The sequence below is a fragment of the Saccopteryx leptura genome, chromosome 5 (assembly GCF_036850995.1).
Source record: "Saccopteryx leptura isolate mSacLep1 chromosome 5, mSacLep1_pri_phased_curated, whole genome shotgun sequence".
Taxonomy (NCBI): Eukaryota; Metazoa; Chordata; class Mammalia; order Chiroptera; family Emballonuridae; genus Saccopteryx; species Saccopteryx leptura.
Window position 1 is genome coordinate 177,769,250 of NC_089507.1, and position 15,933 is coordinate 177,785,182.

Here is a 15,933-nt window from a genome sequence, read left to right on the forward strand (position 1 = left end):
GAAAGTTTCAGTCTCCAGGTTTTTATTTTTCCAAAGAATCCAGTTATAACTGTGATCTTAATGGATCAAGAGGAAGGTGAAAGGAGGCTTCTAGACACAGGGGAGCGGTTTGTGGATGTTTCTGTTCGGAATACACAGCTGCTCTCTTTAGAGTACCACATAGTTTTTCCTAAATTTAAAATGCTATCACAAAGATAAGTCTTGGGGTTGTTCCATGTCAGTGTGGATAAGGAAAATAAGGAGGCATGTGGCCAGAGTTTGGCTGACTGGCCATGTAGTTCCCTCTTTATCCCACTGTTAACCGACGCCGGTGCCAGCTTTAACTGGCCACAGCAGCACAGGCCCTGCTCCTCCTGGGCTCTGCTTTACGTGGGTGGTGGGGAGGGCAGGCCAACCATCTGTTATTTTGCCCTCTTTTTCCAATCTTCTTGCTCATAGAAACAGGTTCCGTTGAAGTGACTGGCTGAGGTCCAGGGGGACTGTGAGCCATGTGACTTTACCTCTACGACACACATTTCTGCTGTCTTTAGCATCAGTGCCAACTTAGTAAATTTTTATGAATGCCCTGTTTACAGATCGTTGCCTTTACACATAGGAATCTCATGAAGCAAGCTGGATTTTATTTACAAATTTGGGCTTTAACCTATTAAAGGATTTAATTTATAATTACCATAAACTTATCCCAGGAAAACATTTTTTTTAATTAAAATTGTAAGCCCAGTTGTTAAAATGACTCATTTGATTCAAACATGGGCTAATAATTTAAAAAATCTATAGTGTTCAAGGTTTAGTTCCTCATCTCAACAGATGGAATTAACACTATAAACATAACAAAGTTAACATCACGGTTGTTTGCATTATTAATCTTCAAATGCATGGCATTCTGCTACCTTGCTAGCCAGGTTTGCACGAATCCTTTCATTGCAGCATATGTCAACAGAAATGTGCTTCCATCTGCTGCTGGATAGCTTGATGCCTGATATTCCGAGACAAGGCCCAGCACAATGCGTACCTCTGTGAGTAATTACAGGTGTGTGGTGAGGAGCCCAGGGCATTAATCAGAGGCTTAATTATGAAAAAGGTGGATCTTTTGTTCCACTCTTAGAGCATGAGTTTACCACACACTTTCTAAACTGCAGCATCCATCTGCTCAGCCCTTAGAATGTTTGTCTTGGCTGATATGGACCCTAAAGTGTATCAAAGGATGTGATTAAAGCAAGTTTAAACATTAACTTGGAAGAAGTGTGGTTCAGGTTTTTCTTTCCTTCCTTCCTTTTATCTGTCTGTATGTCTATCTAGATAGTTATTTTGATATAGGAAGAAGTCTGCTGAAATTCTAAAACTTTAAATTAGTACTTGCTGAACTATTGATCATATATGAGTTCTATTGGAGGAAGCATTGTACAGTCACTTTAAGAATATAAATAGCACAATTTATAGAAACTGAATCTACCGTGTAACGGGGAAAGGTAAGAGTTAAAAGAAATGATTTGTGAACACAAAGATTCCCTTTTTCGATAAGAAATTGTTAAATGAGGTTACTTTGATTACAGAAGACTTATGTTAGTTAGAATTCAGCATGTTCCTCTTATTTGTCCTAATTTAATCAAATTAAATTGGTATTATCTTGAAGGATTTTTAAAATAGCCACACTGAAATCTGAGAAAAGAAGCCAGATTGTATTTTTTTTTTTTTTTTTTTGTGGCAGAGACAGAGAGAGGAACAGACAGATAGGAAGGGAGAGAGATGAGAAGCATCAATTCTTCGTTGCGGCACCTTAGTTGTTCATTGATTGCTTTCTCATATATGCCTTGACTGGGGGACTAGAGCAGACCTTGCTCAAGCCAGCAACCTTGGGCTCAAGCTGGTGAGCCTTGCTCAAACCAGATGAGCCCGTGCTCAAGCTGGTGACCTCGGGGTTTTGAACCTGGGTCCTCCATGTCCCAGTCTGATGCTCTATCCACTGCACCACTGCCTGGTCAGACTGTATTTTGTATTTTGCTTCTTGTATTTTGAGACTACCTATAGGTTGCTTAACTACAAGTAACATAACTATAGTACTTAATATGTTTGATTGAGGTGCATCACCTAGAACTGTATAAAAGAAGTTTTTGCTCTTCTTGTTAACCCCCCTTGCACACACACACTCTCATACAGATGGTTTCATAGGGGTGGCCTGACCCCGGTGGTGTGAGTGGTGTCCAGTGCCGCCTGGGCTGGGCCACCACCCCGCCAGCGAGAGGCTGTTCCAGCACAGGAACACCAGTGGCTGGACAGTTGGAGGTCGTCACACTGCACACTGTGAAAAGAAGGCCACTGCTGCATTTCTGCACTTTTCCTCATGATCACACTCATGCTAGAGCCACCCCAACCACCTGGCCTCCGAGTGTGACCAGTCACACTACCATTACACTTCATACATCCCTGCTGATTAACACAGAAAATTGCCTGGAGAGTAAACATTTTCATCTCTTCACCTACTTTAAGATTTTTTAATGTGCCCTGGCCGGTTGGCTCAGCGGTAGAGCATCGGCCTAGCGTGCGGAGGACCCGGGTTCGATTCCGGCCAGGGCACACAGGAGAAGCGCCCATTTGCTTCTCCACCCCTCCGCCGCGCTTTCCTCTCTGTCTCTCTCTTCCCCTCCCGCAGCCAAGGCTCCATTGGAGCAAAAATGGCCCAGGCGCTGGGGATGGCTCTGTGGCCTCTGCCTCAGGCGCTAGAGTGGCTCTGGTCGCAACATGGTGACGCCCAGGATGGGCAGAGCATCGCCCCCTGGTGGGCAGAGCATCGCCCCATGGTGGGCGTGCCGGGTGGATCCCGGTCGGGCGCATGCGGGAGTCTGTCAGACTGTCTCTCCCTGTTTCCAGCTTCAGAAAAATGAAAAGGAAAAAAAAAAAAAAAAAGATTTTTTAATGTAACGTATCCTTAACTTTTGAAAATTGAAGATTATGGAAAGTGATAGATGTCCAAAGGTTTTATTTTTATATTTACCTCAGCACTCCTATAGCTTGTCCAAGGAGCTCAACTTTAAGTGGAAGATATAAGAAGTGTCTGTCTAGTCCCCATGCCACAATATAGATTTTGGACAAGTCATCTTATAGTTTGGTATCTTGATTCCCTTACATGTAAAATGGGTACAGTTGTCCTTGGCCAGCAGCTAGTCACTAGCTCATCTTTGAGTACCCCTTTTACTGAGAGAGTTCCGTGACATGTGTTCTCCTAGGTTATCATACAGTGGTCACACACACACTGACTGATTCCTTTGGAATTTTGTTCCTGAAAACTAGTTGTGTTTCTTTCTCCTCCCTTTTAGGATATCTTAAATACCATTATAAGGCATTGCCCACCTCGCTTTTTCTCCTTGGGTTTGCCTGGCTTTTCAGTGCTGGTGGGGGACTTCATCACGGCTGCTGCCAGGGTCCTCGGAACAGACATGCTGGCGGTGAGTATGACAATGCTCAGCCTCCGAGCTCCCAGGAGGCTTCCCAGTCGCTAACAAGGTTCAGATTTCTCCACTCCTAACAGGTGTTGACTCATTAGTGCAATGTGAAACTGGGCTCTCGGGTAGGTGCCCTGGCAGCTGATGTGTGAAATCGTAGGATAAGGTGACACACCGGTATTGGAAAGGCGTTTCATCAAAAGGCCAGAGTGTGAAAAATCATATCCTCACTAATATTTCAGCACACTTGCACAGTCAGCAGCAGGACTCGTTTCTTGGAGTCTTACTAGCATTTTCTAGTAAGTGGCGCACAGACATGGATATCAGATAAAAATTTTTAAGTGTACATTATCAAATATTTTTTCATTATTGTCTTAGTTATTAGAAATCTAGTAGGAAATATTTCTAAATGTTAGAACACTAACATTTTAACCAGAATGAATATATATGTTCTTATTTGCGTGCAGAACTGTTGTACTAAAAAATTAGAAGCAAGTGGACGGACCAAATGGATATTAAGAGCCATACATAGAACTTATTCGCAGTCTGCACATTTACCTCCACTATTAGGGCTATATCTTAATGTCTTTTGAGAAAATACTCATTTAAATTTAAAAAGCTTCTCACATTTGTGCTCAGCATAACTTAACTATTCAGATTCATTTTCTCCTCTTCAAATGTAAATAAAATTAGCTTTACTGACCCTCCTTCTTGCCCATGCCCCCTGCCTGTGTCTGCAATCTTCAGTCTGTGGGTGGGTTCTCTACTCACCCTGCCGCTGCCTCAGCCACGTGCTCTACTCACCAAGTTTGCAACTTGTGGACAGGCATCCTCAGTGCAGAGAGGCAGGAGTGGGAGCCATTGCCCGAGTGCCCGTCGTTTGAGAAGTTCAGGGCACTTTGTAGAACTTCTGCCAACCAGGCCATGGGTCTTGCAGCACATTTGTAAGCGATGGCTGCCACCTGGAAGAAATTGTGACTGTTGGTGATGGAGCCTTTGGCAGACTTGCTTGCCCATCATTAGCAAGGACCATCCCAGAGGACGTGTGTTCACCTGCAGTGTGTGAGGACAGTATGCAGACACTGAAGTGGATGGGAAGCGGGTGGAGTCGGCTTTGCCAGACACAGCTGGGCAGGAACATTCCGATCGCTCGAGGCCCCTCTGCTCCCCGGACACCAGTGTTACACTGATGTGTTTCTCCATCGACAGCCCTGATAGTTTAGGAAACATCCCAGAAAAATGAGCTCTGAAAGTCAAGCACTTCCATCCCAGTGAGCCCATCATCCTGGCTGGAAACAAGAAGGATCTATTTTTTTTAACATTTAAAAAAATTTATTCATTTTAGAGAGGGGAGGAGGAGAGAGAGAAGGGGGGGAAGAGCAAGAAGCATGAACCCCCATATGTGCCTTGACCAGGCAAGCCTGGGGTTTTGAACCGGCGACCTCAGCATTCCAGGTTGACACTTTATCCACTGCGCCACCGCAGGTCAGGCAAGAAGGATCTTCAGAATGATGAGCACATGAGGCGGGAGCTAGGCAAGGGGAAGCAGGAGCTGGTAAAGCCAGGGGAAGGCAGAGAGATGCCAAACAGGATTGGCGCTTTTGGGTACGTGGAGTGTTCAGCAAACACCAAACATCGAGTGAGGGATGCATTTGAAATGGCCACAAGAGCTGCTCTGCAAGCCCGATGTGGAAAGGAACAGTCTGGGAGCCTTGTCTCGGAAACCCTGCTTCAAGCACAGCCCCCTCCCGCCAGTGTTGATGTGCTGTTTATTCATCTTAGTGTATGACTATTGACCTTGTTTATTTATCTCTGATTTATCTAAGATTATAAATCGAGTCATCTTGCTACCAGTATTTAGAAGCCAACCATGATTATTAATGATGTCCAACCCAACTGGCCCGCCTGTGTCCTTCTGACACCGCTCTACCAGCCCTCCTCTGCACTCCCACCTGCCCCGCCTGTGTCCTTCTGACACCGCTCTACCAGCCCTCCTCTGCACTCCCACCTGCCCCACCTGTGTCCTTCTGACACCGCTCTACCAGCCCTCCTCTGCACTCCCACCTGCCCCGCCTGTGTCCTTCTGACACCACTCTACCAGCCCTCCTCTGCACTCCCACCTGGCCCGCCTGTGTCCTTCTGACACCGCTCTACCAGCCCTCCTCTGCACTCCCACCTGCCCCGCCTGTGTCCTTCTGACACCGCTCTACCAGCCCTCCTCTGCACTCCCACCTGCCCCGCCTGTGTCCTTCTGACACCGCTCTACCAACCCTCCTCTGCACTCCCACCTGCCCCGCCTGTGTCCTTCTGACACCGCTCTACCAGCCCTCCTCTGCACTCCCACCTGCCCCGCCTGTGTCCTTCTGACACCGCTCTACCAGCCCTCCTCTGCACTCCCACCTGCCCCGCCTGTGTCCTTCTGACACCACTCTACCAACCCTCCTCTGCACTCCCACCTGCCCCGCCTGTGTCCTTCTGACACCGCTCTACCAGCCCTCCTCTGCACTCCCACCTGTGTCCTTCTGACACCGCTCTACCAGCCCTCCTCTGCACTCCCACCTGTGTCCTTCTGACACCGCTCTACCAGCCCTCCTCTGCACTCCCACCTGCCCGCCTGTGTCCTTCTGACACCGCTCTACCAGCCCTCCTCTGCACTCCCACCTGTGTCCTTCTGACACCGCTCTACCAGCCCTCCTCTGCACTCCCACCTGCCCGCCTGTGTCCTTCTGACACCGCTCTACCAGCCCTCCTCTGCACTCCCACCTGGCCCGCCTGTGTCCTTCTGACACCACTCTACCAGCCCTCCTCTGCACTCCCACCTGTGTCCTTCTGACACCGCTCTACCAGCCCTCCTCTGCACTCCCACCTGCCCGCCTGTGTCCTTCTGACACCGCTCTACCAGCCCTCCTCTGCACTCCCACCTGGCCCGCCTGTGTCCTTCTGACACCGCTCTACCAGCCCTCCTCTGCACTCCCACCTGCCCCGCCTGTGTCCTTCTGACACCGCTCTACCAGCCCTCCTCTGCACTCCCACCTGCCCCGCCTGTGTCCTTCTGACACCGCTCTACCAACCCTCCTCTGCACTCCCACCTGCCCCGCCTGTGTCCTTCTGACACCGCTCTACCAGCCCTCCTCTGCACTCCCACCTGCCCCGCCTGTGTCCTTCTGACACCGCTCTACCAGCCCTCCTCTGCACTCCCACCTGGCCCGCCTGTGTCCTTCTGACACCGCTCTACCAGCCCTCCTCTGCACTCCCACCTGGCCCGCCTGTGTCCTTCTGACACCGCTCTACCAGCCCTCCTCTGCACTCCCACCTGCCCCGCCTGTGTCCTTCTGACACCACTCTACCAGCCCTCCTCTGCACTCCCACCTGCCCCGCCTGTGTCCTTCTGACACCGCTCTACCAGCCCTCCTCTGCACTCCCACCTGCCCCGCCTGTGTCCTTCTGACACCGCTCTACCAGCCCTCCTCTGCACTCCCACCTGCCCCGCCTGTGTCCTTCTGACACCGCTCTACCAGCCCTCCTCTGCACTCCCACCTGGCCCGCCTGTGTCCTTCTGACACCACTCTACCAGCCCTCCTCTGCACTCCCACCTGTGTCCTTCTGACACCGTTCTACCAGCCCTCCTCTGCACTCCCACCTGGCCCGCCTGTGTCCTTCTGACACCGCTCTACCAGCCCTCCTCTGCACTCCCACCTGTGTCCTTCTGACACCGCTCTACCAGCCCTCCTCTGCACTCCCACCTGCCCCGCCTGTGTCCTTCTGACACCGTTCTACCAGCCCTCCTCTGCACTCCCACCTGCCCGCCTGTGTCCTTCTGACACCGCTCTACCAGCCCTCCTCTGCACTCCCACCTGGCCCGTTGGTTTTGTGAGGACCAGGTGCTAATTTAGGAGTTTTCTAACTTCTTGCTGCTTTCTAGAAAGAGAAGAGGTGTCTTTTGTGAATTAGGCTGTGAGTACTTCATTACTGACATGTCTTGCCTGTCATCTGACAGCTGCAAGGTACTCTGGTGAGTCACCACCTGAACAGATTTCATTGGCACAGCTCTGCAGTGGGCAGCTAATGTTTTCAAAATGTGCTCAGCCAGAAAGACCCCAGTCCATGCAGCTGTGGCAGTTAAGGTTCTGTCTTTTCTTGTCAGTTACCTTTAGTGCCACTGAATGTATGTTAATAAAAAATAAATAAACCTACCCAGACTGGATATAGTATTTCTTGTATAATTGGATTGCCAAATAATGATAACTTGTCATCCCTACTGAGAGTGTTTTTTATTAAAAAAAGAAACTGTATTTGAAAATAAAGTCAGATGGAAATTAAAAATATATATATATATTCAATAGCTTTGCTGTTTTCCAGGGACTTGTATTGAAATCAATAGGCGTATCTAGCTAGCCTCATCTAAAGTTTATTTGACACATTATTACTTTTTCACTCTACTCATTTCTTCTGTTAAGAATAAATTCAGACTCCAACACTGGGTTTTAAATTAAATTGCTTTTAAAATTCTTTGTATACCTGGCATTTTATGCTGGTATTTTTATGCATTAACTTTTTCTTATAAAGATAAATTAAAAAGCAAAGGGACAGGATAGGGGACAGGAGCAAAGGGGAAGGATGAGAGAAGAAAGGAAAAGAAAGAAAAAATATTGAATTTAAATGTTTTTCTCTAAAGAATATTGGCTCAGTGATAGAGCATTGGCCTGGCATGTGGATGTCCTGGGGTCGATTCCCAGTCAGGGAACATAGAAGTAAGAGCCCATATGCTTCTCCACCCCTCCTCTTCTCGCTTTTCTCTCTCTATATCTATCCTCCCCTCCTGCAGCTATGGTTGAATTGGAGCAATTTGGCCCCAGGCACTGAGGATGGTTCCATGGCCTCCTCAGGTGCTAAGAAGAGCTCAGTTGCTGAGCAACAGAGCAATTCCCCAGATGGGCAAAGCATCACGCCTTAATCGGCTTGCCTGGTGGATCCTGGTTACGGTGCATGCTGGAGTCCCTCTGCCTCCTCTCCCCTCACTGAACTAAAAATAAATAAATAATTTTTTTTAAATGACAGCTTTAAATACTTCATTATTTCTGAAAATATTTTAGGATAATCATTCTCAAAGAACCTTCAAATTTATTTTAATCACTCAAAAAAATTTTGAAAAACCAGGCTATAGGAAGGGAAATCATACTTTATTCTTTTCTTTGCTGTGAGTTTTCTATAAAAAATGCTACTCTTTCTAGAGCTAATATCATGCATGGTAGTTATTCTTTGAGAAAACTTTTCTTTTAGCTAGTTGAACTAACTATCCTGGTAACCTTCCAAAAGAGTTTTAAAAAAGAAAGAGGGAGAGAGAGAATGAAAATGTAAGAGTTACCCAGTGGAACAGGGCTCTTTTAAAAACTTTCGTTTAAATTTGGGGTTTAAAATGATAGGGGAACTGGTGAGAGGTGTGTAGGTGTGACACCCCTGTTCAGTCATAATTTTCAGTTAACACACTTAATTACCAGTGTGAAGCATGCCTGTTCCATAGACCTGCCCTGTTGGGGCAGCAGGGGAAGAGAAATGCAGACGCCAGTCCCCAGAAGGTGGGGAAAGCTTGTGCTCAGCAAACATTATATGTAATAGCCAAACCCAGAACCAGTGCACATGTCCATCAACGACAGGACAGATAAGTTGTGTGTACACAAAGGATAGAATATTGCATATAATTCCCTTTCCATTTTTGACCCTGGAGCCTCTGTAGAGCCAGAACTGGGTTTAATCCCAGCATTGCCTTGTACTAGACAATGTATTTAAGCATATGAGTTTTATTTTTCTTTGTAAATTGGGGCTCAACATGGGCTCAGTGCTTAGGTAAAAAAAAAAAAAATCTAGATGTACTGCATTCTTTGTATAAAGCTGTGTAACAACTCTTTATTTAAGATTGAGTTTTTTGTATTCAGTGCTATAGAGTGGAGCATCACATCTGAAAGCCACAGTGCAAGCCAGGCTCCCTTGCTCAGCTGTGGCGGAGGCTCCTCAGGGAAAGGGATCATCTTGATGAAGGCTAAGCCAAGACTGTCTGGGGGAAAGAGCAGCAGTAAGTAAGGGGTGACACAGCAAATCTATTTGAGAAACACTCACCATGGACCTACTGTGTGCCAGGACCTGGTCTGGATGAGTTCGACAGGGTCCCTACTCTTGGAATCAGATAGTTAAACCAATTGTTACGACTCGCACATAAGTCTGTAGCAGCCAGTAGAGTCACATTGAGAAGCGAGAGGAGCACCAGTACAGGACTAGTTGGGGAGCATCGAGAGGAGACATGCATTGGAGAAGCCCTCGTGGAAGAAGCAGCAGTGCTGAGCAGCGGCCTGCAGGGGGCTCAGTGTCCCCCTGTGAGCGCGGCCAGAGGCAGCCCCCTTATCTCAAGGCTGTAGTTACTGAGCACCCGCTGGGGCAAACCGCGCCTTCGTGGAGATAAAAACAAATGAAATTATATAACACTGCAGGAAGTGATGATGTCAGAAAAAGGGGCGGGCTGCTGGAGAACACAGGTAGAATGACACAACGTCTTGACTTCGCTTTAAAATATCGAAAGTGGAAACTTTTTTTTTTTTTTTGTATTTTTCTGAAGCTGGAAACGGGGAGAGACAGTCAGACAGACTCCCGCATGCGCCCGACTGGGATCCACCCGGCACGCCCACCAGGAGGCAATGCTCTGCCCCTCCGGGGCGTTGCTCTACCCCTACCAGAGCCACTCTAGCGCCTGGGGCAGAGGCCAAGGAGCCATCCCCAGCGCCCGGGCCATCTTTGCTCCAATGGAGCCTTGGCTGCGGGAGGGGAAGAGAGAGACAGAGAGGAAGGAGGGGGGGCGGGGGTGGAGAAGCAAATGGGCGCTTCTCCTATGTGCCCTGGCCGGGAATTGAACCCGGGTCCCCCGCACACCAGGCCGATGCTCTACCGCTGAGCCAACCAGCAAGGGCCTCGAAAGTGGAAACTTTTAAGTAAATTTAAATCTTGAAGTGAAAACTGAAAAGGAAACAGATGAGGTACGAGTGTTGAAAGCTGTCGGGTGTCGCGTATATAACATTCTCTTTTACGCTTAAAGATTTTCTTAACATAAAAATTAAAGTAATGGCAGCAGAGGAGAGGACAGTGGTGGTGGGGTGCTGTCCCCAGAATTGCAGAGCTCTGGCAAAGGGGGCTTGTCAGCACGAGCCACCTTCTTGAGCCCGAGTAGGGATGTCCAACAAGCACTTGGATCTACACCCCGGGACTTGAGGAGGAAGTCTGGCTGGAGGGAGATGCTGGGGAGAGAGATGCGGCACATGTTAGAGGCACTGAAATCCGTGGCTTTGGGTGTTCCCTGGAACTGAGTGTAGCTCTAAGAAGGGGTGGAGGACTGTGCTCAGAACCCGAGTTTAGATCCTGAGGAAGAAATGAGAAGCTCCTGCACAAACTGTCGGAACTCTTTGGGAACCCACAGGGTGTCCCCGAGGCCAAACAGTTAACACGTTCCCAGTGCAAGGCTATCAGCTTGCATTCAGTGCCGCTGCAGACTCGGTGAGGTAAGGCCTGGATGGGGGCCTTGAGTTTTGCATTGTGACGGTCATGTGTCAAGAACCTGTGTATTCACTGTCCAACTTTAGCAAATCTTATCATTTTGCTGTAGTAGTTTCAGATCTTTGTATTTATAAATGAAATAAAACATTAAGTATAGAGTGCCCTCATCCCCAATGCCATTGCCCCATTCAGAGCTGTCGTTGCTCTCGCCTACGCTGTGCTTCAGTGACGGCACACTACTCTCTCGCGGAGAGCACCCACTCTCATCACGCACCTGCTGGGGTAGCAGTGTGACGGCATCACTCCTTAGATGCCATGGGGCTTGAAGGTCTGTCCCCAGGCAGCACTGATGCCTTTCAGACTCTTCTCGCTCCAGCACCCCAGCTCCTCCATGCACACGCGCATGCTCTCTGGGCTCTGTGCACCTTTGCAGTTCCAGGGGTGCCCTGAGTGCCTTTGCCGTTTCCATCGCCACCCCTGCAACATGCCTCTTCTTCCTCACCTCACCCTTGCTCTGCACCTGCCTGGCTGACTCCACTGTGAGCCTCTTAGCAGCAGTTTGTGTCCGTGCTTCCTAACCATCCTGAGCAGAACAACCATTGCTGCATCTTGGGTCCCATGATTATCTTTGTGTTTTATGTTGCCTTTTATTTACCTGCATGCTGATCAGAACCAAACTAGGTTAAAAATGAATGGACTGGGTTCCCATGATATCCCCAGTGTGGCTCTCATAGCACCTGCTTCATTGAATTGTGTATGAAGTATTACCTGCCTGTTCTCCCCCATCCCACACAGCACACTGCCATCTCTGAAGGAGGGAGGCTCACTTTCATTTCATACTCACCTGCTTAACAATACAGGCCCAGCATAGACCTTGGAGTTAGACAGCCTCAGTTCAAATCAGTCTATCACTGAGCCTCAGTTTTCTACTTATAAAATGAGAATGATAGTAGTACCTACTTCAGGGGATTGTTGAGGGCATGCTATGAGGAAATGTTTATATAGTACTTAGAATAGTGCCTAGCACATGAGAACTCTTTAAGTGTTAGCTGCCATTGTCATAATAATCGGATGATAGAAGATAGCCAGAGGAACAGATGGATAGATGGGTGGGTGGGTGGGTGAATGACATACCTCTGTAATTCTGGTGCCTGCCCCCATTCTTGGGTAACCATAGCTGCTAGTAAGTATTGGTTGAATTTAAATCTGGTGAAATGCCTCCTTTAATATATACCTAATTCCAATAATGATCAAGGAGTAATTTGGTATCTTGCTGGATGTCAGACGCTATTTTGCAAAGCCATTCTGGGTGAAACTGGAAAGTTGGTAGATGGTGTCTTCTCTCTTTCTGTGCCTTCTGATAGTTAGCCCAACCCCTCATATATATATATGAGGGCTCTCATAGCACCTGCTTCATTGAATTGTGTATGAAGTATTACCTGCCTGTTCTCCCCCATCCCACACAGCACACTGCCATCTCTGAAGGAGGGAGGCTCACTTTCATTTCATACTCACCTGCTTAACAATACAGGCCCAGCATAGACCTTGGAGTTAGACAGCCTCAGTTCAAATCAGTCTATCACTGAGCCTCAGTTTTCTACTTATAAAATGAGAATGATAGTAGTACCTACTTCAGTGGATTGTTGAGGGCATGCTATGAGGAAATGTTTATATAGTACTTAGAATAGTGCCTAGCACATGAGAACTCTTTAAGTGTTAGCTGCCATTGTCATAATAATCGGATGATAGAAGATAGCCAGAGGAACAGATGGATAGATGGATGGATGGATAGATTCATTGAATTGTGATCATTATTGGAATTAGGTATATATTAAAGGAGGCATTTCACCAGATTTAAATTCAACCTAATATATATAGACACTCACATATATATATGAGGAGGAGAGGAGAGGAGGCAGAGAGACAAGATTCCTGCATGTACCCCCACCAGAATCCACCTGGCAAGCCCACTGGGGGCAATGCTCTGCCTATCTGGGGCATTGCTCCATTGCCCAGCAACTGAGCTCTTCTTAGCACCTGAGGTAGAGGCCATGGAGCCATCCTCAGCGCCTCGGGGCCATCCCGCTCCAGTCAAGCCATGGCTGCAGGAGGGGGAGAAAGAGAGAGAGAGAGAGAGAGAGAGAGAAATGAGGGGGGGGGTGGAGAAGCAGGTGGGCACTTCTCCTGTGTGTTCTGACCAGGAATCGAACCTGGGATGTCCATCTGCTGAGCTGGCACTCTACCACTGAGCCAACTGGCCAGGGCCTTAACCCCTCTTTCTTAAATATTTTTACTAACTGTCTTGACAGCAAAACTGGTACTGAGTTAATACTTACCTTGTTTTATCAAGAACATAAGACTTAAAAAGAAATGGTAAAACAGTCATGACCGAGTCATTTGCTTTTCTGACTCTGAATGAATCTGCAGACCAGTTTTCACAATGCTTATGTCCAAGTATAGGGATATTTTCCATTCTTTGGAAATTTTTTTTATTTAGGGAAACCTCTCCTGCTTCATAGTTTGATATTTTTAATCTAAGATAATTATAAAGATTCCCTTTCAAATTCATAAAAAAGTACAAAATGTTCTCTTATCCAGTTTCTAACTTACAAGAAGAAAAATGTGTTTCACTTTTTGCACAGGCACCGCATTCAGAAGCTCTCACCATCCTTGGTTCTCTTGTCTGCTTTCCGAATACCTATCAGGAGGTCCCTCTGCTGCAGTCGGTGCCAGAAGGTAGTGGGGTCATTACAGGAGCTGGCGATATCAAGGTACATAATGTATTTGAATGAATCTCGAGTTTTGCACTTGGTAATTCTAGTGCTATGGTTATCTCTTCCATTACTAAACAGTGACCTAATTATCTCTGAAAGTTGTGCTATATTGTTTAAATGTTTCAATAGTTTTTTTTTTTTTAGAATGCTGTCTTGGTGGGGGGGGATTAAATGTATGAGATTCAGAGGATACTGCAGTTTTAACTGATAGGTTCCTTGAGTGTTTTTTATTAGGTCTGTTTATCATGCCTATGGGTCATAATTATATAATGAATCATCCTTTATAGTCATTTTATTAGTTTAATTATCCTGCATTAGTGCATCAAATTATTTATAAGAAATTATTAAAATAAGCTAAATACTCCATTTCATTGTTAGCCTGAAGAATACTACTAATAATTTTGAAATTCCAGCTTATCCTTTCAAGAATAAAAATAAGGATTTGTTTTCTCCTTTGCTGACTTTGGGGAAAACAAAAGTGCTTTTCAAATCCCAGAATTGATCAATCAATCTATCTGTAGTACATAATTACAATCAGTAATTCAGTGTATAACATATAATTCAATTAATGGAAAAGAAAACCAGTGTTTTTCTCTCTGGAAGTGGCATTTGCTTTGCCAGGGTTTTCCTGTGCACCTAGAACCTGCTCTCCAGGCCGGCCGCACAGCCCGGGGCTCCCCAGCCCCAAGGGTCCTTCCCCACTCGTCCCCATGGGAGCCGCTCTGCAGTAGCCCTTCCTGCCTGACGTGTGGGAAACCAACTACTAAACAAAGTTTTTATTTAATTTTGTTTTTTTTAGTGTTACCTCATAAATATTTTACTGAAGAATGCCAGAGAGGAACCAAGTGAATGTGCAAGGTAAATGATGACTAAAAGTAAAGTATTTTACAACTTTAAGATACACTTTATGTGTAGACACAATGTTAGTAAACACTTACTCTTTTGCAGTACCCTTACACTCACTAAGAAGTGTAACAAGTATTACGGCAGGAAAATGCTTTACTTAATTTTTTCATTACAGATGTTTTTTAAGTTCCTACTGCTATTTCTTCATTGAGTCATGATTTATTTAGAAACATTTCTTAATTTTCAAACATATTTATTTCTGTTTATTTTTGGATATTGATGTAGTTAATTGAATTGTGGGTCAAAAACACTGTTTGCCTGAGAATAGTCTTAGAAATTATTGAGATTTGTTTTATAAGCCTGTAGGCAGTCAGTTTTTGAAAATGTCTCATGTATGTTTGAAAAAATATGTACACTGTTCTTCAGTTGTTGGGTGTATTGTTCTAGATGTATCTATTTTATTAATTTTTAAGTAATTTCCTTTAAATATTCCATATTATTTTTAATTTTTTATATCACTTGATCATTTACTGAAAAGAAGACATTAAAATCTCCCACTGGTATCTGTTTCTCCTTGTTATTTGTTCATTTTCACTTTATATATTTTGAAGCTATGTTATTATCTTCAAAGAAGTTTAGAATTATATTTATAGTGAATTAAATCTGTTATGTTTATGTAGCAACCTCTTTATCTCTAAGGGTAATTGTTTTTATCTTAAAGACCACTTGTTTGATATGATCTATCTACTTTTTAATAATATTTTCTATCCTTTTAAATTAACCTTTTTATATTTTTCTTTTAAATCTCTTTTTTGCAAAAACTGTAAATACTTATTTTATATGTTTATCCTGTCTAATCTTTATTTTCTAACTGAAGCTTTAGTTCATTTACATTTATTGTTGTTACTGATATATTTAAATGCATTTCTTTCATTTTTTTGTGCTCTGTTATTAGTCCTTCTCAATATTTAATTTTCTCCCTTCTTTTACCTTCATTTTTTCCTTTCTTCTATTTTTTCTTTCATCTTCCCTTCTTCCCTCCTTCTCTTTCTCCCTCCCTCCCTCCCTCCCTCCCTCCCTCCCTTCCTTCCTTCCTTCCTTCCTTCCCTCCCTCCCTCCCTCCCTCCCTCCCTTCCTCTCTTTCTTCTTTCCTTCCTTTCTTCCTAAATAACTTTTTTCTTCTTTTCCAAGTGAGAAGATGAGAGACAGACTCTGACATATGCCCCAACTATAATCCACCCGGCAACCCCTGTCTGGAGCTGATTCTCTGCCCATTGGGGGCTATGCTCACATCCAAGCTATTTTTAGCACCTGAGGTCGAGACTCCATGGAGCCAT

General features: G+C 45.6%; 1 protein-coding gene and 1 pseudogene across 3 annotated transcripts in view; both read left to right on the top strand.

Moving 5' to 3' along the window:
• Positions 1–15,933, top strand: part of RALGAPA2 (Ral GTPase activating protein catalytic subunit alpha 2) — a 379,248-nt gene that overhangs the window by 202,975 nt on the left and 160,340 nt on the right. For all 3 annotated transcript variants that reach the window (XM_066386989.1, XM_066386988.1, XM_066386990.1), the window contains 3 exons: positions 3,315–3,443; positions 13,619–13,747; positions 14,550–14,608. In XM_066386989.1, coding sequence (XP_066243086.1) covers positions 3,315–3,443; positions 13,619–13,747; positions 14,550–14,608 — 317 coding nt within the window. The remainder of the gene's footprint in view (positions 1–3,314; positions 3,444–13,618; positions 13,748–14,549; positions 14,609–15,933) is intronic.
• Positions 4,630–5,229, top strand: LOC136405654 (transforming protein RhoA pseudogene; annotated as a pseudogene).